General features: G+C 36.8%; 3 protein-coding genes and 1 long non-coding RNA gene across 6 annotated transcripts; 3 read left to right on the top strand and 1 right to left on the bottom strand.

Annotated features, from left to right (window-relative positions):
• Positions 1–430: 430 nt before the first annotated feature.
• Positions 431–4,636, top strand: LOC113721158 (WRKY transcription factor 55-like). The gene is made up of 3 exons (XM_027245530.2): positions 431–995; positions 3,082–3,216; positions 3,824–4,636. Exons 1-3 carry the CDS (start codon positions 517–519, stop codon positions 4,356–4,358), a joined length of 1,149 nt encoding a protein of 382 aa, XP_027101331.1. The 5' UTR covers positions 431–516; the 3' UTR covers positions 4,359–4,636.
• Positions 4,637–7,061: 2,425 nt separating this feature from the next.
• Positions 7,062–9,798, bottom strand: LOC113725264 (probable WRKY transcription factor 70). Its single transcript, XM_027248330.2, has 3 exons — positions 9,267–9,798; positions 8,240–8,341; positions 7,062–7,960 (listed from the first exon to the last, which is right to left on the bottom strand). The coding sequence occupies exons 1-3, from the start codon at positions 9,614–9,616 to the stop codon at positions 7,408–7,410; spliced, it is 1,005 nt and encodes a 334-aa protein (XP_027104131.1). The 5' UTR covers positions 9,617–9,798; the 3' UTR covers positions 7,062–7,407.
• A 4,270-nt stretch (positions 9,799–14,068) lies between these two features.
• Positions 14,069–18,065, top strand: LOC113725262 (rhodanese-like domain-containing protein 7). Of its 3 annotated transcripts, none has more exons than XM_027248327.2 (5): positions 14,072–15,312; positions 15,993–16,244; positions 16,327–16,425; positions 17,039–17,314; positions 17,513–18,065. In XM_027248327.2, exons 1-5 carry the CDS (start codon positions 14,872–14,874, stop codon positions 17,885–17,887), a joined length of 1,443 nt encoding a protein of 480 aa, XP_027104128.2. In that variant the 5' UTR covers positions 14,072–14,871; the 3' UTR covers positions 17,888–18,065. The 3 variants fall into 3 exon arrangements, with proteins under 3 accessions (XP_027104129.2, XP_027104128.2, XP_027104130.1); XM_027248329.2 differs by having other exon boundaries at positions 14,879–15,312; positions 16,003–16,244; XM_027248328.2 differs by lacking the exon at positions 16,327–16,425 and having other exon boundaries at positions 14,069–15,312.
• Positions 18,066–19,787: 1,722 nt separating this feature from the next.
• LOC140034930 (uncharacterized) lies at positions 19,788–21,536 on the top strand. Its single transcript, XR_011838796.1, has 2 exons — positions 19,788–20,023; positions 21,326–21,536. It is a non-coding gene; the product is annotated as an uncharacterized lncRNA (long non-coding RNA).
• Positions 21,537–22,470: the final 934 nt, after the last annotated feature.

The following is a 22,470-nucleotide window of genomic DNA, read 5'->3' as shown; positions in this document are numbered from 1 at the left end:
GTTACAAATAAAGGCAGCAGCCGCAAAAGGTTTGTGAATAATTAATCCAATAATTAATTGCGGTATGCAGTCGCATATTCAAACATGGGAAAAATTCTTATTCATTTATGGTCCAAAAGGTTAGTTTCAATGAGGCTTAGTCTTCTCGTAGACTCCAGGGGCTGAATATGAATATGCTACGAAGACCGTGACCTGACTCAGTCGTTTCCATCTTCTTTAAGCTTCTTCAAATTCACCGTGTTCAAGATATGCAAATACTTTGAACGAATGTCTTCTGATTATTCACTCTTTTACCAAGAGGCAGCAGCACAGAAACACACAACAACCATACTTAAAATAGTAACTAACCCCCCCCCCCCCCCCCTGAGTTTCACCTAAACTAAAGCCACCATCTTCTTCAAGTGCCTTCGATATTCTATTACTACCTCATTTGCCGCTCAACTTTAAGACACGGAAATACCAACACTTGTATATACCATCCACCAAGACCTCAACAAAATCCATGCAACTATAAACATGGATGAGACAATTGATTTGATCTTACAAGGGTGTCAAATGGCTAAATCTCTCGAAGGAAGCCTACCTAACATGACAAACCAACCCGAAAGTCTCATCAGCTCTTGCGACGAAATCATTAGGGTCTTCAGCAGAGCTAAGGAGAGTGTATCAAAAGCCCAACTGGCGGTTCTTCCCGAGTCCCATAAATCCCAGCTTTTGGGGATTTCTTCTGGGGTTCAAGAATGGCTAAGAGATAGCAGCATACCAACGCGAGCAATGGATTTGCTTCGCGAACAGCAGTTTTTGCCAGATGATACGAAGTCGAAGGGAGTCATCGGCGGTGGGTTGGATGAGATGGTTGTTGGTCAAATGGGCGGTGGAGGACGTTTCTGTGGGCGGCATTCTCTGGAAAGGGCCCGGGAGATTGAACCTCCTGCAGTTGAGGCCGCGTCCTCCGGGGGCAGTAGAGCTTCAGCTTCGCAAAGACAGCGAAAAAGGTAAGAAATTTCAAACCACGTAACATAAGCCCCAAAAAAGTCCGTGCATGTATGAAGGTTTTCCCATGAGGTCACACACAATATCTTTATTTTTAATATAAGGAATATACGCATTTCCTGCAACAGTAGCTTATGATAAATTAACAAAGGCGAGGAAAATGCAAGGAACCCTAGCAATTCCCATACTGACTCTTGATTTGACATCCGTTTACCTTTAGCCACTCTTTTGCTTTGGAATTTACAAAGTGAGTGTGTTTCTGCTTTCTGTGTAAGTTCATGCTATGTGCAACTCAATTACCACAACACTACTATCTGTATTTGTTGAAACAGTTCAATTAAATAATAACTATACCTTATTTATACATTGATTTGCTTCGATCATCAATATTTTTTTTAATTACCTTTTTATCTCACATACATATTATATGGAAAAAAAAAAAATGCTACAGTGTTTTCTTCATAAAATTATCTCAAATAATCTATTATCCAAACACACTTTGCTTTGTAGAAGCAAATCGATTTGTCCCATCCGTTGCTCTGAAGAACTTCCACAAAGATTACTATGAGCAGGAATTCCAAAACTTGACTTGATTTGCTGTATGTTCACACTGGAGGGCCAAGAAATTTTTTTAAATAAAGCACTTTTTGTCGTGATCACTAAACATGTCTTTTAGAGGGTTACCAAGAAATGTAGCCCTAATATCAAAGGAAGGATGACTAATTTGATTGATTGGACACCTTAATTTATTTCTCCTCTAGAATCAGTCTTTCTTTTTGAGGAGGACACATACGAATGCCATTTTTCGGATGAAAACTTATGTTTTTCCTTTTGTGAATTGAAACTTAAAAGCATCATATTCTTGGTTTCTACTACATATATATATTTAGTTCACATAGAACACTTAAGAGTTGTCTAAATTTACCTCCATCCTTAGCATATGAAACAACTTTTATGCTTGATGATCAGCATATATAGCTTTAGTTTTTCTCTTGTATTTGCTCAAAATATGGAGTCCTTCATCCAAAACACGTCATAATGGTGGATGGCATTCTCCTCTATAACCCAACTGATATAAGGGCATAGCTGTCGGTGTTGACGAATCTAACATGTTTGGCAAACCTGTATGCCTTCAAAATTTGTACAAAATGCAGGAGAAACCTATAAATTCCTGGATCTAAATCTAGTATGTCTAGAACGAATTCCTATTCCTATTTCATAATTTTTACTCGTATATGCTTTCAATAATCCCTTCATGTTTATGCCCATAAAGGCAAAAAAGAGAGATGCATTACTAATATATGATCATGATGCACCAATAGCTTTATATTTGTAATTGTTTCAAATATATGGGAAAAAAAACTAATAGAGTAAAAAAACTGAATATGTATAGTTTAGGAAAACTCTTTTTTTTTTTCCCCTTACCGTATCCATGGTTGTTTTAGGCACTGCTTCTTTTTATTACTTACTGTATTAGAAATTGCTGTGTGCGTTGACAGAATCAAGTTTAATGTAGTATCAATTAAAAGAACAATTTCTCACATTAAATGTTAGCTAGAACTGATATATAGCTAACAAGATATATAGTAAAACATGCCATGCCAGTCATGATTAAAACTATTCTTTTTCCCACAATCATTTAGCTCGAACTGGTAACCCCTTTGACAACCAGAAAGGGGACCGTATATGAATAGCAATTTATAATTGCAGTCTCTCTGTTGGGCCTGACTGAGTTAAACCTCTCTGGCTTCATTAGCAGTAAATTTGGTCACAAGGAATTGAAGATCATAGGCTTGGTAGCGTTGTTCTTGCCTAAAAATTTGAGTACTAGCTAGTTTACACAAAACGTACGTTCTGGATCCTTGTAACATGAGAATGACATATAGTCCCTTAGTTTTAAGTGAAGTTATTTGCAGTTCTCCCACTATAATATACATAACCTCGTTTTCAGCTTCTCATGTGTTACGACTAGTGCATAAAATTATGTTCAGAATCTTGTAGATACATTATTGACCCGGAAACGGGATTCTCAATTCTGATCTGTTTATAATTTTTTTTTTTTTTATTATTATTATTATGAGCGTGTAGTAGGGACGGCGGTGTTGAGAGAAGGGTTGAGAGAGTACCTGCTCCACAGATGGGAAACACCGAGATTCCACCTGAGGATGGCTATACATGGAGAAAATACGGCCAGAAAGACATTCTTAATTCTAGATTTCCAAGGTACAATACATGCGCAACCCAACTGAATCTAGCACATTTTTGGGATTACTTGCTATACTATTATACATGTTTCTACACAAGTTCTGGTATTGAAAGCGTCAATGGACATTTGCATTTTTCACATACTGATCAAGGGAAGACCTTCGACTATAGAAAGCCGGGACGTAGTAGCTTTTTTTTATTGAGTCTAACTTGTATGTTCTGACTCTTTGAATTTGAAAGCGTCAATGAACATTTTTGCATTTTTCACAAACTGAAGACCTTTGAATATAAAGCTGGAACTAGATAGTAATGCTAACGAGTTGACCCGTTTTAGGATGCAATCAATGAATCAATCACCCTGTTATGCTTTTTTGGAGTTGTATTGTTTAAACGAAAGTACCCCGAAATTACATCGCATTAATGCTGGACACCCCTCGTATTAATTACTACTTGTCACTAATCAGACGACAGGCTAGCTAGGAAGGAAAGTAAATTACTTGGAAATCAACACGCACTATAACAACAGCTCATCAGGAGACAATTTAGAAAGATGAAAATAGGAGGCGCTCAGCTAGTCAGTCAACATGATTGAATTTGTAACACTTTTGGATTGTGTCTTTTGCAGGAGTTATTTCAGGTGCACCCACCAAAAGCTGTACCAATGTCCAGCCAAGAAACAAGTCCAGCGACTGGATGACGATCCAAACATATTCGAAGTGACATACCGAGGCGACCACACTTGCCATCTGTCATCCACGGCCCCATCTGTACCGCCACCGCTGCCGGTGGAGCGAAGAGAAGCTCGCAGTATGATGCAACAAGCCACGGCGGCTGCCATCCATCCTCTTCCGAATCCAGCCGCCGCCACCACCTTGTCCATGAGCCAATGGCTAACCATTAGGGACTTTGGCCTCGCTGTTGCCGGCGGAGGCGTAGCAGGGTCCACTAGCAGCACCGTTAACATGGGCGGCGGCAGCAGTACGAGTGGTGGCGCAGCAGCCGGTCCATCCACCTCCCGCTACGGGAGGGATGTTGACTACCCCGTCGCAGATATGGCTGATGTCATGTTTAACTCCGGTAGCAGCAGCAGCACTAGCATGGACCTCATCTTCTCTTCCATGGATGACAAATGGCCGGATTCAGCAGACAAGAAAAATTAATCATTAACTCATTGATTCATCTCTCGTGGTTTGGTTTTAAGGTTTTAAGTACCGGGTAATTAAGCATCTAATTGACCAAGAAGATTCACACTCTAGTCTAGGCCCCGTCTCATTAAGTAAGGAATAATTTTTTTTTTCTTTTTAACTGTACCATGCATGATTGAAGAATCTCCTATTGCAACACAGGAGGAGGAGGAGAGAATGGTGTTCAAGCAGAATTTTCCCTTCTTGTATAATTTAATGTTACAACGGGAAATTATCCCGTTGGAGTTCCAAAATTTTCCCTTCTTGATTAATTTGTGTACCAATTACTGCTGAGCGACCAAATCAATATATTAGGTTCCTCAATAATTTTGGAGTTGTCCCATTTTCTGACATGAAATTGCATACAGGGCACGGAAGTTGTACATTAATCATGCAATTGCAGTAATTTAATCACCACGCGACTATTTCTAATGAAAAAAAAAAATCTAGTATTGATTTGACACTCCATAGAATGCAGACAAAAAATGCATCGCATCACTTTGATCTTCTTTGCAGTCGGCAAATCTTATGCCCCAAACTACAAATCCAAGGATCGTTGAATTCTAATATTCTTTTGGTTGAATAGTATTATGCTCTTCCACTTCTAAATCTACTAGAGGGTTTCTTTAGAAAACTTCACAACATAATATAATTACACTTAGCAATCCGACATCAGACATTTTTCTTGAAGTGAATCTTCTAGTTATGAAGTTGCCCAAAAAAAAAAAAAGGAAATTAATAAACCTCAACCATAAAAGGAGCCGTGATGCCATGGCCAAGTTACAGTCATCAAAGACATGTCTCCGGCTCTAATTTATATTTTATACGTGGCCGAGTCTGGTTGAGAATTTCTTCTGAATAAGACAAGAAAGGGAACAATCATTACTTCAAAGACTTTTCTTTAACTACGTGCCAACTGGCTATCCACTAGCCTAATGAATTGGCTAAGGTTGTACACTAGTCGCTTTGAAATGAGTTATTGGTTCTCCGAAGAGAAAAGTAACCGGATTGGGTTGAGAAAATATTTTTATTGTATTATAAATTTATTTTTTTATATATTTTAAATTATTTGTTTTATCTCATATACACCACATTACAAAAAATATTTCAATAATTATACCAAACAATACTCTATCCAAGTGCTTTTTGGCCGCGCATTTGCATTCTCGGGGTGGCAATGACAATTTGTTTGAATGGTAAGTTATTTGAGATATTTTTATTGTAGCACATTTTGTGATTTGATGTATGTGAGATAAAAAATTAATTGAAAAGATAAAAAGGTGTATTGAAAATTGTAATGATGACATAAACAAATATATTTGAAAAAATAATCAGCTGTCCAAACAAACCTTATTCACAACCCTAGAGTGCAAAAGAGAAAGAAGAAAAAAACAATTTGGCTCGGAACCTTACTAAATTCCAATTTGGCTCGATAAGAGCTGGAGTTTGTTTAGCTCCCGACTAAACAAACCAAACGATGAGCATTTTGTGTTCTTGAGTTTGCACAATTAGTGTAGAATTTGAAATATACATGTAAAAATTTCACACTGACTAGATAAAATTCATTTGAGATTGACCAATAAAAAAAAGTTAAACTCGAAAAAATTTTAAACTCGTTAAAATAATCAAATAGATTTAAATACTAGCTATCTAGTTTGATTAGATCCATTTGTATTTCTAATTATACATCTAGAGCTTTTCTTAACTTTTCTGTTTGTTAAGGATTAGGTTGATATCAATGGGTGTGTTTAAATACAACAAATGCTATTTGCATTATAAACATATTTTTCAATCATCTTTTTATATTCTGAACTATATTTTTATATATCATACATATATCATATCACAAAACATACTACAGTTAAAATTATAAATAATACTTCAAATAATCTCTAAATTTGTACACAATAATATTTTTTGTGATGTGATGTACGTGAGATAAAAAGATAATTAAAAATATATAAAAAATGAGTTGAAAAATATATTTATAATGTAAACAAAATATTATTTGGAGTAACTTAGCTATCAATTATTATATGTACATTTCTAGCAATTAGTACATTTCTAGATATATGCAATTAGTACATTTCTAGCAATTAGTACACTTTTTTATGGCAATTAGTACATTTCTAGATATATGCAACTCCAAGGAAGGAAGAAAAAAGCATTTATTTATCGAGTACATAAAAATCCAGAGCAAATACAAGACTGCAAACCCGTGAATGAAAGACATAAAGGTTCCGGTTCCATCATCCAAGTCGGCGTCAGAAATTGCAGAAGCTAAGGGAAAGCGAAGTATTAAGAATACCCATCATATTACAATATGTTAATTCTCGAAAAGAATTATGGTGGTATCTGAGGCTGGGCCACACAAGATATGTCTATGACCTACCAGTTACGACTTGAGCTTGATCCTGTGGTTTTCAAGCCGTTAGTACAGGAAGATGGTGAAAATATTGGATTATCCATCTAGCACTTGCAGCTGATATGGACCGGACCGGCGGTACTATAACATATAAAACATGTTTAAAAGCAGGCATCAACTTGCAGACCAACGATAGCGCCTTCCCCATCGTCACTTGCTCTTTTCTGGTTAATGACATCCGTAGTGATTGTAGAGTGCTGTTAATAATGATGGATTAAGCAATGATTTAGTTGCCGCAACGTTTCTTCAAGGTATTCACATCTAACTGTGGGTGTTATTAAATTATGGCAGTAAAAGGTATTAGCGTCGTACATATTATGGATAGTTACATTAATCACACATCGATAAAGAAAAAGAACAAATGGGAGCTCCCACCTCACCGCACAGCGATTTACATCTACAGCTATACCTTTTACAGTAATGACAAATTAACCAGCGGACACCATGTTTAGTGAAGCACAAGGACTTGAATTAGAGAGAAATTAAAGCAGTTCCCTTTAGTTCCAGACAGGCGAGAGTGCGCAGCTGAATTTCAATCACTTGTCCGAACAGCCTCTGGAGTTGGAAGACAGTGAAGTTATATGGATACAGGCCAAGGGTTTAGGAAAGGGCAGGCAAGAGCCCGGCCATGTCGCCAAATAAAAGATGATCGTCCAGATCATCAAATTTAGTACTGAAATCCTCCATATCCAGCCCTTGCAAAGGAGTTGACGAGCATGAGTGCATGCCAGAGACCACTTCTTCGTGATAAGCTCCATTAACGTTGGAGGATCTCGGTCCAGATGTCTCTGAATTAGTCGTTGGATTCTGCAACATGGTGGAAGAATCCAAGCATGATTTGTTGTCGGAGACATCACTCTGCGTCTCGTCTTTGAATTCTTGATTCCCTGTGGCTGTGGCGGTGGTCATCACCCGATTAGGATAAAGAAGAAGAAGATTTTGCTTGGTTGGGGCCTTTGTTTCGAAACTAAGCAGACAAGAGTCCATGGGATCTGTGTCTGAGATGATTTGTGGAGCCCTCATCAGGGTATCACTGCAAGTATGATGCCCAAAATATGTGGTTTGGTACACGACGGGTTCCTCCTTGATCCTCTGGACTTGCTTGGTTGCCTTGCAGCCTTGATCATGCTTGTGGGTGCACCTAAAGTAGCACCTGCCAATCACAAAATTGAGAAAAAAAAAAAAAGGCATCACTGTTCAGTTCTAAAGGGACTTTTTATTTGTCATGACTTGTCAGTGGTGGATCCTCATCAGATAATAGTTTACAAATTAAGCATTCTTGTGCTGCCAACTCATTTTTATAACTGAGATGAGATGATTAAAGTAATATCTTGAGGCTGCTGTGATTTTCTTATACTGTTCTACCAGTGCTGCCACATAAAGAAACAAATTAATTATGCTTCAAGAGACAATAATATATACATGTACATACCTTGGATATGTTGTGTTGAGAATTTCCTTTTGTCCATATTTTCTCCATGCATGTCCATCTTCCACAGTAGAGGAGACAATAATCGAAGACTGTGCGACGTTTCTGCAGATTCAATATATATGGATAACTTAATTAATTAGATATATAGTTGAAGGAGAATGGGAATGTACATAGATCTCAAAAATAAATAAATAAATAAATCGAATAGTAGTAGAAATTTTACTGCCCAAGCTCATGAAAAGGAAATAATTAAGGAAAAATAAAAAAGAATCACAGAAGAACCTGGCCACCAATTTTATTTATCACAATTATATCTAAATAAAGCCTGTAGCTAGTAGAGAATATTTAAAGCATATATACGTAACAGATATATGTCTTTTCTGGGTTAGAAGCATTAAGGTAAAAGAAAATATATAAGGCCATAGGAATATTCAGATGAATATGAAATAACTGTCTAATCCCATGTGTGAGTTTCTACTACACTATTATTTGGGACATTAATTGTCAGCAAGTGCAAGTACGTACTTCCTTTTTTGTTTTTTTTTTCTTTCTTTTTTAATCACAAGAACCAAAAAAAAAAAAAATGTTCGTTATATTTGTCAGCTACACTAATAATTAGTTGAATAACTGGGATGGTGCTATACCAAAATTTCGGCTCTATCGATCATTTCTGCTGCTCCATATATATATGATCATCATCATGGTGGCTGAAAAGTGAAATCAAGTATGTATTCTTCTTTGTTTTTATTGCAACTTTGAGTTATTTAAAGTTTACTTTCTGAAAACATCTCAGAATCTCCAAACACATACATCCAAGCAAAAATCCAAATCAATATATAACCAGTAATTTCTTATCGCCACCATCACCTTGCAAGAAGAATCATGCAAATTATACAACACAACATTAATAAGTACAGTACAGTACAGCATATGCTTGAAGAATAAAGAACACAAATTCAACAAGAAGCCAACAGTAAAAATACTGGTAGTAGTCACTATTGCAAAGAGTAATATATTATCGTTTCACCTTCTCCTATAGCAACCCCTCCGATCTTTCACTCCTAGCCTCTTCCTGCCGTTGTCCGAAGTCTTGGAGCTCCCCCGGTCAACGGAAGACACCCTAACGACGCCGTCGGCGGCCACGATCTGGCATATCCCATTACCCTCAAGAGAGCCAAAGGCAGAAATACTCTCAGAAAAAGATCTAGAGATTTGGAGGGCAAGTTCCTCAGCCGAGACCGACCCACCACGATCTCCAGAGCTTCTGGGCTTTTTGAGTAAGGCTACGAGTTGGGTTGCGGATTCTTTTCCTTTTAGTAGCTTTCCGATCACTGTTTCTTGGATTGTACGGAGCTGTTGAGGGTTTGGTAAGTCCATGGTCTTAAGCTTATCCAAGAAGTGGGTTTTTGGCTGGGGGGATATTTGGAAGGAGGGTCGAGTGAGTGAAGAAAATGGAAGGGTTGCGCTGCTTTTTGGGATAGGAAAGGAGGAAGGTGGGAGGAAAACGGTAAGCAAATTGGAGGAAAGGAGAAAGAAAATTACTACACCAAAAAAAAATCTCCAGCGTAGATTATACTACTAAGTAAACTAATAAAAACGGACAGTTGTAATGCTGACGTTTGTCTTGTGATGTCTTCCTGATGGCGTCTGGGTGATGACGCAAAGCGCTATTCTTCTGGCATATCTTATTTGTGTATTTCCACTTGTGCACCCAAATACGAGACAATTAGTCAGAATCTACGCTTCATTTCTTAGGGGGACACTTCCGTAATTTAGGATGATGGCGAGCTTTTTGGAAATTACAACTGGAACTTCTTTATTTCTTTCTTCTTCTTTTTTTTTTGGGAGGGATGGTAATTGCAAGATTATAGACTTATAGTATCGCCTTTTTAATATTTTGCACCATAGTTTTTATGTAATGACAATCTGCCCCCTCAATGTTGCCAGGCTGTAAGTTTAGATGATTCTCTAATACTACTATACATATATAATTCCTAAAAAATTGTTGAACATTTCAAAGATTGACTAAGAGTATTGTCGGTTAATTACTTCAAAATATTTTTTATTATCAAACAGGTGAAATGTCGAGTTTTAATTGGACCAAATTACTGCATTAGCAAAGTAACTAAAATCATATTTATACATGATAGCAACTAGTAGTAATTTTTACTTTCTTTATTACTGTAAGTGATTACTGTCATTGGTTGGAATTAGAATATGGAAAAGGAAAAATTCTGGGACTAGTAAGTCAGTTAGTCTAAGGATGAATCAGCTTACTAGCAATTTAGTCAATCCTAACTGCAGTTTTAACTGCTACTAACGTAGACTGTCAATCATATTTACTATACATTTCCTGCAATTTCTGAGCTAATCTTATCATAGTTACTGTGGGATTTAAACTAATTACTACAATGAAAGTTGCCGTTTGTCTTTTACTTGATGGACTAATGAAGTGCGTCCGGAGAGTAAAATGGGAAGGTTATTCTTGATTTAATTAAGTACTCCTCTGTCCCATTTTGATAGTTCTAGTTTTTTTTCACACAATTTAAGAAAAAGTAGTTAATTTTATTGGAAAAATAAATTTAGATTTTTATTTTTATAATATACCCTTACATTAAATAAAGTTGGCTTTTCATAACATGTTTTGGAAAATCTAAATGCATTAAATAGGGTAGATTATATTCAATACTAATAATATATATTAAATAAGATAATTTACAGTAATAACAACTTACATTAAATAAGGGTATTTTAGAGAAATTAAAAGGCAACTATATTTTTCAATTGGAAAGTAGACTACAATTTGGGACAGACGAAAAAGAAAAACAGCACTATCAAAATGGGACGGAGAAAACGAAGCGTGTAAGGGATATTCTAAAATAGCAACCAGCTTGAACCTTTGATTTTGTTTTTGGCAAGTTGTCTGAGTTTAGCCAATACGAGTATATTGAAGCTTGTTAATTCCTACCCACTTGATCTCGTGGTCCTCATTAATTACGTAGGGAACGAATTAAATTTGATAAATCACTTGCCAATAATAAATACTAAGTACAAGACATTGAATAATCCTATTCCGTACAAAGTGGTATGCGCCCCCCCCCCCCCCCCAATTAGTTACATTGAACTATGAATTCCATCTTCAACTCTGCATGTTGATCGAAACCTTTTAAGTAGTTTTTAAATGGTGATCACAACAAAAATAGCTAGCAAGGGAGTGACAACTACAAGAAAGTGTCAAACGACTAGCTCAATAGTAAAATAAAATTTGACCCCAAAAATAAAAAGAAAAAAAAGAAGAAGAAGACTAATTCAAAAAGTAAAAAGTAGTAAGAAATAACCACAGTAAAGTTCCTTTTTCTTTCTTTTTTCGAGTTTTTGAAAAAATAAGTCTTTCTCAACTAGCCAGGGTTCTACTTCAATATATATATATTATTGTCTCCTTAAAAAGCCAACATCTAGCACTGCACCTTACTTGGGGGAAAATAGTGAAATGACTTATTAGTGTCTCCAAAAATTAATTCCTATGCGTGCTGAGCACGAGATTTTAAATATCAGGGAAAAATAATTCTTGGAATTTCTCCTTATTATTACTTTTTTTATTTACCCAATAAGTAATTTAATTGAGCTCACTCCGGCCTTGTGCCTCAAGTATATATAAGTATCTAATCCTGAGAGTTTCTTATAGCCGTATCATCCCAAAGCATGCCTAGGTCTATTGGCGCTAGTTGTTATCCTTTTAGAAGTTTCAAAACCCATATAATTCCTGGGATTCTTTTTATTATAAGATCTTGAATTAATCTTATAGATTATTTACCAATTTCTCTTTTTTCCGTTCCAGAAGATGAATTAGCTCTCAAGAATTCTGACGCACCAACTTACTCTATGATTGTGTTATGCCACAATAGCGCTGCAGCAAATGGGAAGAAGCGAAGGCCAAAGCCCCAAAGTGGCAATTTCGTCCGCAGAATTATTATCTTACTTGAAATTGGGGTCGTTGTGTCTCGCTGAAGCACATAATATATGCTTAAGCACTTCTAATGGCCGGTGCACGTTTTCTAATTGTCGGGGTCTCTTCTTTAGAATAAATGCTCAAGGGGCCCTTGATTCTAATCCGGAAACAGCCTTGTTTGGATTGCAATGCTTAAAAGTTTTTGTTGAAAAATATGCTATAAAAAATTAATAAATATAAAATAAAAATGCGATCAGAAAATGTGTTTACGAAAAGCGTAAAAATTTTTCACTGAAAAATAACAATCCAAACAAAACAAAATCGAGAAAATAACACTCGTAGACTTTCCTTTTTGGCAGGGGTAATCCAACAACATAGTAGTATCATATGTCAAGTGAAACTCACCTTTTTGCTTATATGGTATTGGTACATGCATATAAATTAGTAGACGATGAGAGGATAAGTAACAAGGGAATCAATAATTGTGTGATTAATTTCAGTTGTATATAGATATGAGTTCGATGTCAAGTTTTTGCCAAATCGATCGGCTCTATTTGGATTGTAAATTATTTGAGATATTTTTACTGTAGCACTTTTTATGTGTGATGTATGTGAGATAAAAAGATAATTAGAAAGATAAAAAGATATATTAAAAATTGTTATAATGTTGTAAGCAAATAAATTTTGACAAATAATCCACATTCCAATTAATCATATGCAAACTCGATCGTACCTTAAGTGTAAGCTCGTTAATTAGCACAAAATTTAAATTAAAGTAGGGATTTCTTTTTTTTTTTCCCCTCGGTCGTATATAACAAGATGGCTTATCGGTCTTTGGTTATTGCTCTGTGTTTCTACTGTCACAGGGACTGGTGACATGGGCACAGTACAGCCAGCAGCATGAATGCTACTAGAACATTGCACTCCTCTTTTCCAGCTCTCACAACGCAGGATGGATTCAATGTATAAGAGCAGCAATATCACATCAATCAACAACAGATTCGCGTATTGAAGATTCCTAATAATATATATAGTCTAGAATATAAATATCGAGTCCATTTCACCATGTGGTCAAGATTGGAGTGCGAGCTCAGGTTGAACAGTATTTTACCTTCACTCCACTCCATCTCTATCTATCTCTGCGGTGGAGCGAGGGATGCTCATTTTGTAGGTATGCAGACTGCAGAAAAGAATAGGGCAAAATCATGGCGTTGAAAACTTTGTGGCTCAGCCAGGTTTATCTAGAAAAAAAAGACTGCAAGTCATTATACGTCTAGAAAATGCAGGAAACCCCACCCCAACCAATGCACGTGAATAACGGACATGATGTCATAAACATGCGTCTATTCCTATGATTAATAGCTTTTTGATTTTTCCAAAAATAAAAAAAAAATGAAAAATAGCTTTTTTGATTTGTTTCGCAATTCGTGAATATAAAAAAGTAAGTTGAGAAATATGTTTATGATGCAAGCGAAAAAAAAAAGTGAATTGGAAAATGTGTTTATGATGCAAGCGAAATATTAATGAGTTTGTTTGGATAGTGTATTATTTGAAATATTATTTGGAATAATTACTGTAGCACTGTTTGTGATGTGATGTATGTGAGATAAAAAGGTGGTTGGGAATATAAAAAAGAATGTTGAAAAATGTATCTATGATGCAAGCGAAATATTATTTGGGATAATTGAGGTATCCAAACACACTCATTATTTGAGACAGTAATGCTATCCAAACACTAAAAAAAGTATGTTCATGGTAAGGGATTAATTGGTATTGTATATAATCTATATAACACATAATATATATAAAAAAATAACTCTAAATATACAAAAAATAAAATATAAAATATACACAATTTTTTTTTCCATCCATCACCATCACCCACCACCGTTGCTGCTGCGACCATCCCTTTCTTTTTCTTTTTTCCTCTCCCTTCCTCTTCCTCCTCCTTTTTTCTCTCCCTTCCCCTTTCTTAGCACACCCTGCCCTTCCCTTCCCCTTCCTATGATCTGGCCACGATGTCGTGACCAGTGGCCTTGAACTGGTTGAGACTAGATCGAGAAGAGGGGAAGGGGGGAGGTGTGGCAAGAAAATGGAGAGGAAAGGGAAGGAAAGAAAATGAGGAGACAGATGGGAGGAGAAAAGAGACAGAGGAGGAGAAGTAAAGGAGGCAGAAAGAGAGGGAGCAAGAAGAGGAAGAGAAAGAGGGAGGGGATAGTAGCAGTGGTGGATTACAAAATAATATAAATTTTTTAAACTTTAAAAATACTCTAAAATATATTTCAAAAAATACCTTCAAAAACTTCATGAAAAACATTTATAGTTTAAAAAAAAGTTTCATATACACCGTTACAGTAAAATATTTTAAAAATATCTCAAAAAACAACTAATCAAAATAGAGTTAGGGATGTTTAGGTTGACTATCTAAAGGGAAAAAGCCCCCGGAGTTAGCTCAGATGGACGTAGGTTTGTAGTCACTCGAGCCCCTTCTACCGGTTGTCTATCCCTGGCCACAAGGGATTATTCTAGCATAAGTTGGGATACCTTCTGTGTTGAAAAAAAAAAAGGGGGGAAAAAGTGATAAAAAAATAACCTTAGTACTATACTGCAAAGTACTACTAGAAAGGTTAGGGCGCTTATTATCTCTTGCCGTAAATCAAAATTTAGATTCCCCTATGTCTTAATGCAGCTAAATCAGCCGCTGCTCCTCTGCCGACCACCGACTCCTTTAGCGGCGGCTCTGGGAATGCTCTCTCCCGCCTCCTCACTAAACCCTAGTGCCAACACTCGTTTAGTAAACCGCGGAACGAAGCCTACTACCGCCACCGACTCCTCGTCTTGCACAACTCCAATAAAGATTCATCCATCTTCAAATCCCAAAATTGCCTTCCCAACTTCCCAGAATTTCCCTCAGGCCCTCACCCCGTTTAAGTGTTCCTTTGCAACTACAGCTACAAACCCAGCAACCATTTCGAACTCATGTGAAGCAAAAATGGAAAAGCTTGAAGCGTCCAATGACGTCTGCCCTGAGTCGCCATTGGTAGTGGTTTCGTTCTACAAATTTGCTGATTTTCCAGACCATGCTGATTTACGGAAGCCATTGAAGGAGCTATGCGAACGCCTGGTAATTTTCTTCTTCGCATTGGTACAGTTTATTTTTCTATTTCGCGGTAGTTATCAAAATTGATGCAAGTTATGAGCTTGAGAGAAGTATTTCAGAAATGTGGGTAGATTTTTTTTTGTAGTGTTTGTAAATTGAGTAAACTTTGTCTATTTTTTCCCTCTTCTTGTTGCTTGTTCTCCTTGGATTTAGAGATTGCGTGGAATCAAATGTGAAATAAAATGAGGTATGCTTATCAAGTTTGAATCTTTTATTGAGATGGATGTAGCAAGAAAGGGATTTTGCGGCTTTGTTTTTTGTTGTCAAGTGTATAGTACAGTCACTTGTAATTTGATGTGAGCTTTAGCTTTGTTTTTGGATAATATTTGCAGACAGTATTATAATATTTTTATACATTAATATATATTACATAAAGATATGAAAAAGGTTGTTAGATTGGATAGGGTGTAATACTTGGATAGTTGGGCTAATTGATCTTTCATCGAATGTTTTTGCCGTAAGATTTTATTTCATGGGCTTTATCGAGAGTAGCAACTACAATGACTGGTTCAGCTGGAATTATATCTGCATCATTGTTCCTTTATTGCGTTTACGGCTACCTTAACCCATTGACGTCGGGTCTTTATGTTTTCTGCCTAAATCTCTTCGTGTGATTCATGCCCAACTGAGCTGATATTCTTCAGCGTGTTTCAGGTGGCATCATTCTGGCCCCAGAAGGAATTAATGGGAGTATATGTGGGACCCGAGATTCAGTAGAGAATGTTCTCGCATTTATTCAGAATGACAGTCGCTTATGGGGCCTTAGGCGTGTGGAGTCACCTGTAAGTCCTGAAGAAGAAGCTATTCATCATGGACACATGAGCAGTTCTCCTCTAGCAGCTGGGGAAGATGCTCCTTTCAGATGGGATCATGTGAGGGTGAAGTTGAAAAAAGAGGTACATTCCATTTGTTAAAGCAACAACTCTTTCTGTTAACCAAAGGCTGCTTTTTTGCTTACTGAAATATGATTTTAAGCAGATTGTTACCCTTGGATTGCCTTCTGTTTCACCAATTGAAAGAGTTGGAGAGTATGTGAGCCCAAGAGATTGGAATGCATTAGTTAGTGAACCAGATGTTGTAAGTAACCTTGCTATGATTTTAGTTCTGAATCTCCTTTCTACCTGTTGAAAAACTCTGTTATAGGTTGCTAATTTTTTCCAAATGCTTTCACTTACTAGCACCTTAATTCTGTTTAGAAGCTAAGAACATTTCCATTGTGTCTGAATGCATTTGTGTTTGCATGCCATCACTTAGATTGTCAGATTATCCTGAATGTCGTTTTCTGGTGAGGTGAACAATTGTAAAATTTTTTGTATGTTGTTATGTAATATTGATGGATTTTCCTGTGCTCCTCAAAGTGTAAGTATCCCTACATTTATTGGACACTTCTGTAGGATTTTTTTTTGGTGAGGCTCATATATATTGAAATTGCTTTCTTCTCCTGCTTTTTTTTTTTGGGAGGAGAGGGGAAATGGAGAACAGTTCTGGAAAAAAATATAGAATACATGGGTGATATAGAGTATTCAAGTTGACTTGCTTATGCTGTAATACATCAATGCACCTTCAATCGGTCAATGCACATGTGTTTTTGGAGCTAAACATCTGGAGTCCAATTTATTCCCATAAACATATTAACTGCTATCCTTCTTTAAAAAGTCATCTCGTACTAAATATTTTCATTCGACTTTAGGTGGTGATTGATGTGCGTAATGACTATGAAATTAGAATTGGAAAATTTAAAGGAGCAGTTGATCCATGTACTACAGCATTTCGGGATTTTCCATCTTGGGTGGTTGACAGGTTTGGACTTGCTGAACCAGAAGATCAGGTGGAAACTGCATGTTCACCTGGAAATACAGGTGCTGCAAAAGGAAAGAATATACTGCCACGAGTAGCAATGTACTGTACAGGTGGCATTCGGTGCGAGAAAGCTTCGAGTTTTCTCCTAAGTAAAGGTTTTAAGGAGGTAAATTAGTTATCTACTTTTGGTTTTCTTGTGGGTAGAATTGAAGCTCTAACTGGTGACATGATTGGCTTCAGAAAAGTAGTCTTTCTAGCAATATTTTGTTCTCATGATCATCTTCAATGTACTTCCCGTAAAAACGGTCTTGGATTCCTGATCGACTGACTAGGTGGTTCTTGGTTATACTGATTCTTATGCTAGGTTTATCATCTAGAGGGTGGAATTTTGAACTATCTGGAGGAAGTTCCCAAGACTGAGAGCCTATGGGAGGGAGAGTGCTTTGTGTTTGACAAGCGAGTGTCAGTTGAACATGGACTGGTGCAGGGAACTTTCAAACTTTGCTACGGATGCAAGCAACCAGTGAGCGATGAGGACATGGAAGCCCCAGAGTGGGAATATGGGGTTTCTTGTCCATATTGCTACTCGTCAAAATCTGAAGAAGAGAAAGAGAGGGCAAGAGCTCGACAAAGGCAGTTCGAGAGATGGGGTATTATTGGTGGTCCGGACAAGGGCCGCAGACCGGTAAGAGCAGGTTGCAATGGCGAGAGCACCGGGGAAATTTCAAATTCGATATAATAGCTTGTTCCAAGATGACTATTTCGTGTTTGAAGTTGTTAAGAAGGACGAACTTAAACTTTGAATTATTTGATTAGCTCTAATGAGAGATGAATTGTTAAGCTGATTCTGTTTAGTATTACTAGACCAGAGACACAATTTAAAGAAAAATAAAAAATTTCACCACGACTTTGCCTTTTGTTCTGGTTGCTCACTTAATGTTGGTATGACCAATCTGCTGCAGTAGCTGGATAGAGAGATGGTTGATGAGTAATTGATCTGCATACTTGCCTGTGCAGGTACTGTTTGGAATGGTTTTCAAGTTTAATGGACTGCAAAGTGTAATCTGGCCAAGAAATGATTTAAGTGTATTCCGTCAGATTAAGTCACTAATCCCTTTAACAATGAGCCACAGGTACCTATTGTATTAGGGGTACTTGGTTGGCGTACGCTTTAGCTAAGGTTGACAGTAACAATGTACGTAATCGAGTCGCTTCAAACACTAACAGCAGGTGCTATCTAGCGGCCTTCTGGGGAAGCTACATTTTTCCTCATTCAACGATGGCTCTACTCGGTTATTGCGCTGGAGGAATTGCTGGTGTTGCTTTACCTCAATTAGCGTATGGATTTTATGCCTGTGGCCTCCTATGTACCAAGAGAGGGGAGGGGGAGGACTTTCTGTTTCTTGGTTAGTAAATTAAAAAGTTGATAATTTTATCAGCTATTCCCCACCCTTGGATAGGGTAGTAAAAGAATCGAATTAATCCGAGGTCTAAGTTGTCAGGCTCGGTTTGAATTCTCGTGCTCAAGTTCGAACCATATTTGAGCTTAAAATTCAAACTTCTATTGGTGTTAGAATTGAAAGATGAATCAAATTACTCAATATTTAAATCAAACTCGATTTGATAAGAGTTTATTCAAAGTTAATTTGCTAATTAGTCAAACCAACTTTAAACGCCATTTATATTAAATAAACTTTTAAATTCGGTTTGAACTTGGTTCGATCGGTCTAACATTATATTCTATATATAAAAACTTCAAACTACTCAAACTCGACTCAAATTTGACGCGATAAAAGTTCGTTCAAGCAAAGAGTGAACCATTAGTTCCCAACCATGAGGTAAATGAAATAAGATACATAAATCTGTTAATAAAAAGAATAGAAAAAGCTTTGATTATGTGGCTTAAGTTATTTAGGAATTTCTGGGTCCAAGAGTTAAGAATAACAAGTTCTTTGTTATCCAAAATAGAAAAATCGTTTAGAATAACAAAACATATTATATTTTGTAGAGAAGTGCAAAATCATATAAATTCAACCCTCATTGTATATGTTGATTAATTTGATCACTTATTTTTGCATTCCTATACAAAGTTTTTATAGATGTGTCTCCGAGTATTCCTCAATCAGTTCATCTAAGACGAGTAGTTCCTTTAATTCTATGAAATTTTCTAAAATATATTTTTCTTGAATATCATTCATAAAAAATTTTTGGATTACATAGCATTCCACCAATTATTAATCCAACTAGTTCGACAAATAAGCAAATCAAACTTAAACGGAATTTTAAACTTGTTAAAAAAATCAAGCAAGTTTGAAAATTAGATTGTTCAATTTGATTAGACTCCTTTACATCCCCAACTACTGTCAATAATTTTTTTTTCTTTTTTAGCTTATTTTGAACTACCCAACTGTCCACCTTGGCCTGTGGGCCGTAAGGCCTGTACCATCAACTATGGATAATTCACAACAGATGGCTCCGATGTGGGCCGAAACAAAATAAAAATTTGGCAGGTCAATCGAAGTTGGTACCGGGCTTATTGATGTTGGGGCCGCTGCTGCCGTGTTGTTCTTCTGATGTAAGGAAAGAGGATGACTCGATCATTTTCAATTTTGTTTAATGTTCGTATCATCATTTTTATTAAAGCTAAGGGAACAAAGGAAAGCACAAGAAGTTCAACAACGACAAAGGCTTTTCATTTGATCGGAGGTGAAGAACACGAAACGGTATAGTGCCAGAATTATATATGGCGATCCCCGCTACATCAGGTGGACTTTTCAAGGTCCTGAAGCCGAGCTTTCGCGTTCAGTCCACTGATATCCAGGCCGCTGCCTCGTGGGGCATCGCCGCCGGAGTTACAGCCATATGGCTCGTCCAGGTTGTAAACATCCCCTGTTCCCATTTTCTCAAATGTCACATCTCTGATTTCTCTTTTCCATTTTAGCTGATTTGTGGTTCGTCTGGTGATTCTGATTGGATCTGCTTGTCTTTCTGTGTTTGATAATTTGCAACATCAGTTTGATTTGGAATTTGGAGTTTTAATTTTTATTTTATTTTATTTTATTGGGTATCTAGGAAACTATGAATATGATATGTCGATATGTGCCAATTTGGAGATATAAGTTAGTTATTGCCGTGGTAATTTGGCATTTGAAGTGCCGAAATGTTGCGTTTGTTATTCATCTGATATTTGTCCTTTTTTCCGTCAGAAATTAAAAATACAGCGGTTGAAAGTGGATTTTTAAGAATTCGACTTTCATTGTCCACTGATTCTTTCCTTTACTTCTTCTTATCCCCGTTAGAAACTGCATGCGAAAGAAACAGAACAGATCCAACACAGCGGCAAAAATAGAAATTGAACGATCGGCTCCCAAACTCAAAACTTAAATATTCTAGGAACATGATGGCGTATCAGGTCACATGCTCAAAGGACACTGGTCATCGTGTCTATACCGCTACAATGACTAAGCAGTTTTCATAGTTAGGGCAGAACTCAATCTATTTGGCAGTCATCGCTTCCACAATTGAGCAGGCAAAATAGCCAGAAATTAGAAGTGAAATCGATTGCAAAAGGGCACGTACAGGAAGCTGAGAAAGGAAGAGGGAGAAGATTGTGGTTTAGTTAACAAGGAGGAGGGAGGGAGAAGATTGAGGTTTTATTGAAGGAAGAGGTGCCAAGATGATTTTTGGTGAAGGGAGAAAAAATAATCGTTCTGGTCTTGGCTAACTGAAGTCAACTTAATATATATTTTTAATTTTCAGCAAAGAAGGCAGTATTTTGGTGAATGACCCCAGAAATGTTTGGGTTTTATCTTCAGGTTTGACTTTTTTCATAGTCCTTTGAGCAGTTCTATGAAATTCTGGAGAGTTGAATGGTTTGTTTTTGTCCTCAATTTGTTTGTTTGACAAGAATATGCGTTTGAATATTGCTTTTGCAGTTTATTGCTTTAGCAATATTTAGTTTGGATAGATTTTCACATTCATGCTGGGGGAGGACTGTTTCGTATAAATTTTCTTGTATTAGAGACATGAGAGCTGTGCTTGCGTGTTACCTATTTGCTTGAAACTTGGCTACTGATTATTGGATAGCACTTTTCACTCTTGACTTTTCATGTTACCTGTTTATGCCTGTTAATGCTGCTAAACTGGAATCTTATATTAACTTGTTAAACATGTGCAGCCATTTGATTGGTTGAAGAAGACTTTGTTCGAGAAACCGGAGCCAGAGGGAAATGCCTAGTAGGATTAACTCTTTGATATATGAGAAACTGTGAGCATTGTTGAGTAATTTGAGTTGAATAATGCATTTCAGCATTTATTTTCCATGTTAGAACGACTATGAAGTCTTGTTGGTTTTGGTATAATTAAATGGCAGACATTGTTGAATGCTCTCTCGCTCCATGTTCGTTTTTTGCATTTTTCCTATGATCCTTATTGTTGCTTCCTCCTTTTATTAGCTAACGATGATAGTAGAGGATGCAGAAATTTCATCTGTAGTATTTTTCATCTCACCCTCTCTATGTGACTGGATGTCCTTATCAAGCACTGCACGTTCTTTGAGTGATCTTGGAATTGTTTCATTAGGAAGAAAATTGTTCTTGTGTTCAATACAGATCTGAGCTTATCTTCTCCTTGACCCTTCTTTTCCCTGGTAAGCATGAAAATCCCTTCTGAAATATGAAGCAAAAAATTTTTGATAGAAACTTGAAGACATTGAACAATTGAAATACGTTTAGTTCCTATCGCCTATTTCCTTGAAGGACGTAAATGATTCCTTATTTGTGTTGATGGCTGATTTTGTTACTATTGAGAGGTATCCACTCAAATCTGATTCTTTTCATGATCAAGTATCTTCTTACACGAGTTCATGAGATTCCACCAGGATGTATACATTCTGGGATTGGTTGAAGCAAGATATATTGGTTTGCAAATTCCATTGCACTCCCAACTGTTTCCTTTCCCTTCATCCTTTAGTTTCTGCATGTCAAAATGTGTTGAACCTTCCTTAGGCTAGAAATTGTCAACGATCATATGTAGGTGTCAGCAACTGGGAGAATGATGATGCAGTGTGGTTTCTGAAAATATCACATTCAGAGAATTTTCAAAACTGATGAATGCATGGGAAGTCAGCTTCTCTCTCTCTATTTGTTTTTCCTCATCACTCTTAAACAGATTATCTTTCTGCAGAAAATATACCAACCACTGTTATGTAGCCCCGCCTCTGAAACTTGGTAGCTGCTTTGGCTAGTCTTGATTGTTTACTGATGGTTCTGTTGGGGGAAAAAAATAAAGAGAAGCGGGAAATGTCACGCCGAACCAATATGT

The sequence above is a fragment of the Coffea arabica genome, chromosome 2c, assembly GCF_036785885.1.
Source record: "Coffea arabica cultivar ET-39 chromosome 2c, Coffea Arabica ET-39 HiFi, whole genome shotgun sequence".
Lineage (NCBI taxonomy): Eukaryota > Viridiplantae > Streptophyta > Magnoliopsida > Gentianales > Rubiaceae > Coffea > Coffea arabica.
The sequence above is the reverse complement of the archived record's forward strand: the minus strand, read 5'-3'. Positions and strand labels throughout refer to the sequence as shown.

Coding starts and splice junctions, on each gene's coding strand:
- LOC113721158 (XM_027245530.2), top strand. CDS start 517: ATGGATGAGACAATTGATTTGATCTTACAAGGGTGTCAAATGGCTAAA. Junction 996..3,081: donor TCGCAAAGACAGCGAAAAAG/GTAAGAAATTTC, acceptor ATGAGCGTGTAG/TAGGGACGGCGGTGTTGAGA. Junction 3,217..3,823: donor CTTAATTCTAGATTTCCAAG/GTACAATACATG, acceptor TGTCTTTTGCAG/GAGTTATTTCAGGTGCACCC.
- LOC113725264 (XM_027248330.2), bottom strand. CDS start 9,616: ATGGACTTACCAAACCCTCAACAGCTCCGTACAATCCAAGAAACAGTG. Junction 8,342..9,266: donor AGGGGTTGCTATAGGAGAAG/GTGAAACGATAA, acceptor TTGAATCTGCAG/AAACGTCGCACAGTCTTCGA. Junction 7,961..8,239: donor CTCAACACAACATATCCAAG/GTATGTACATGT, acceptor TGTGATTGGCAG/GTGCTACTTTAGGTGCACCC.
- LOC113725262 (XM_027248327.2), top strand. CDS start 14,872: ATGCAGCTAAATCAGCCGCTGCTCCTCTGCCGACCACCGACTCCTTTA. Junction 15,313..15,992: donor AGGAGCTATGCGAACGCCTG/GTAATTTTCTTC, acceptor GATATTCTTCAG/CGTGTTTCAGGTGGCATCAT. Junction 16,426..17,038: donor TAGTTAGTGAACCAGATGTT/GTAAGTAACCTT, acceptor ATTCGACTTTAG/GTGGTGATTGATGTGCGTAA.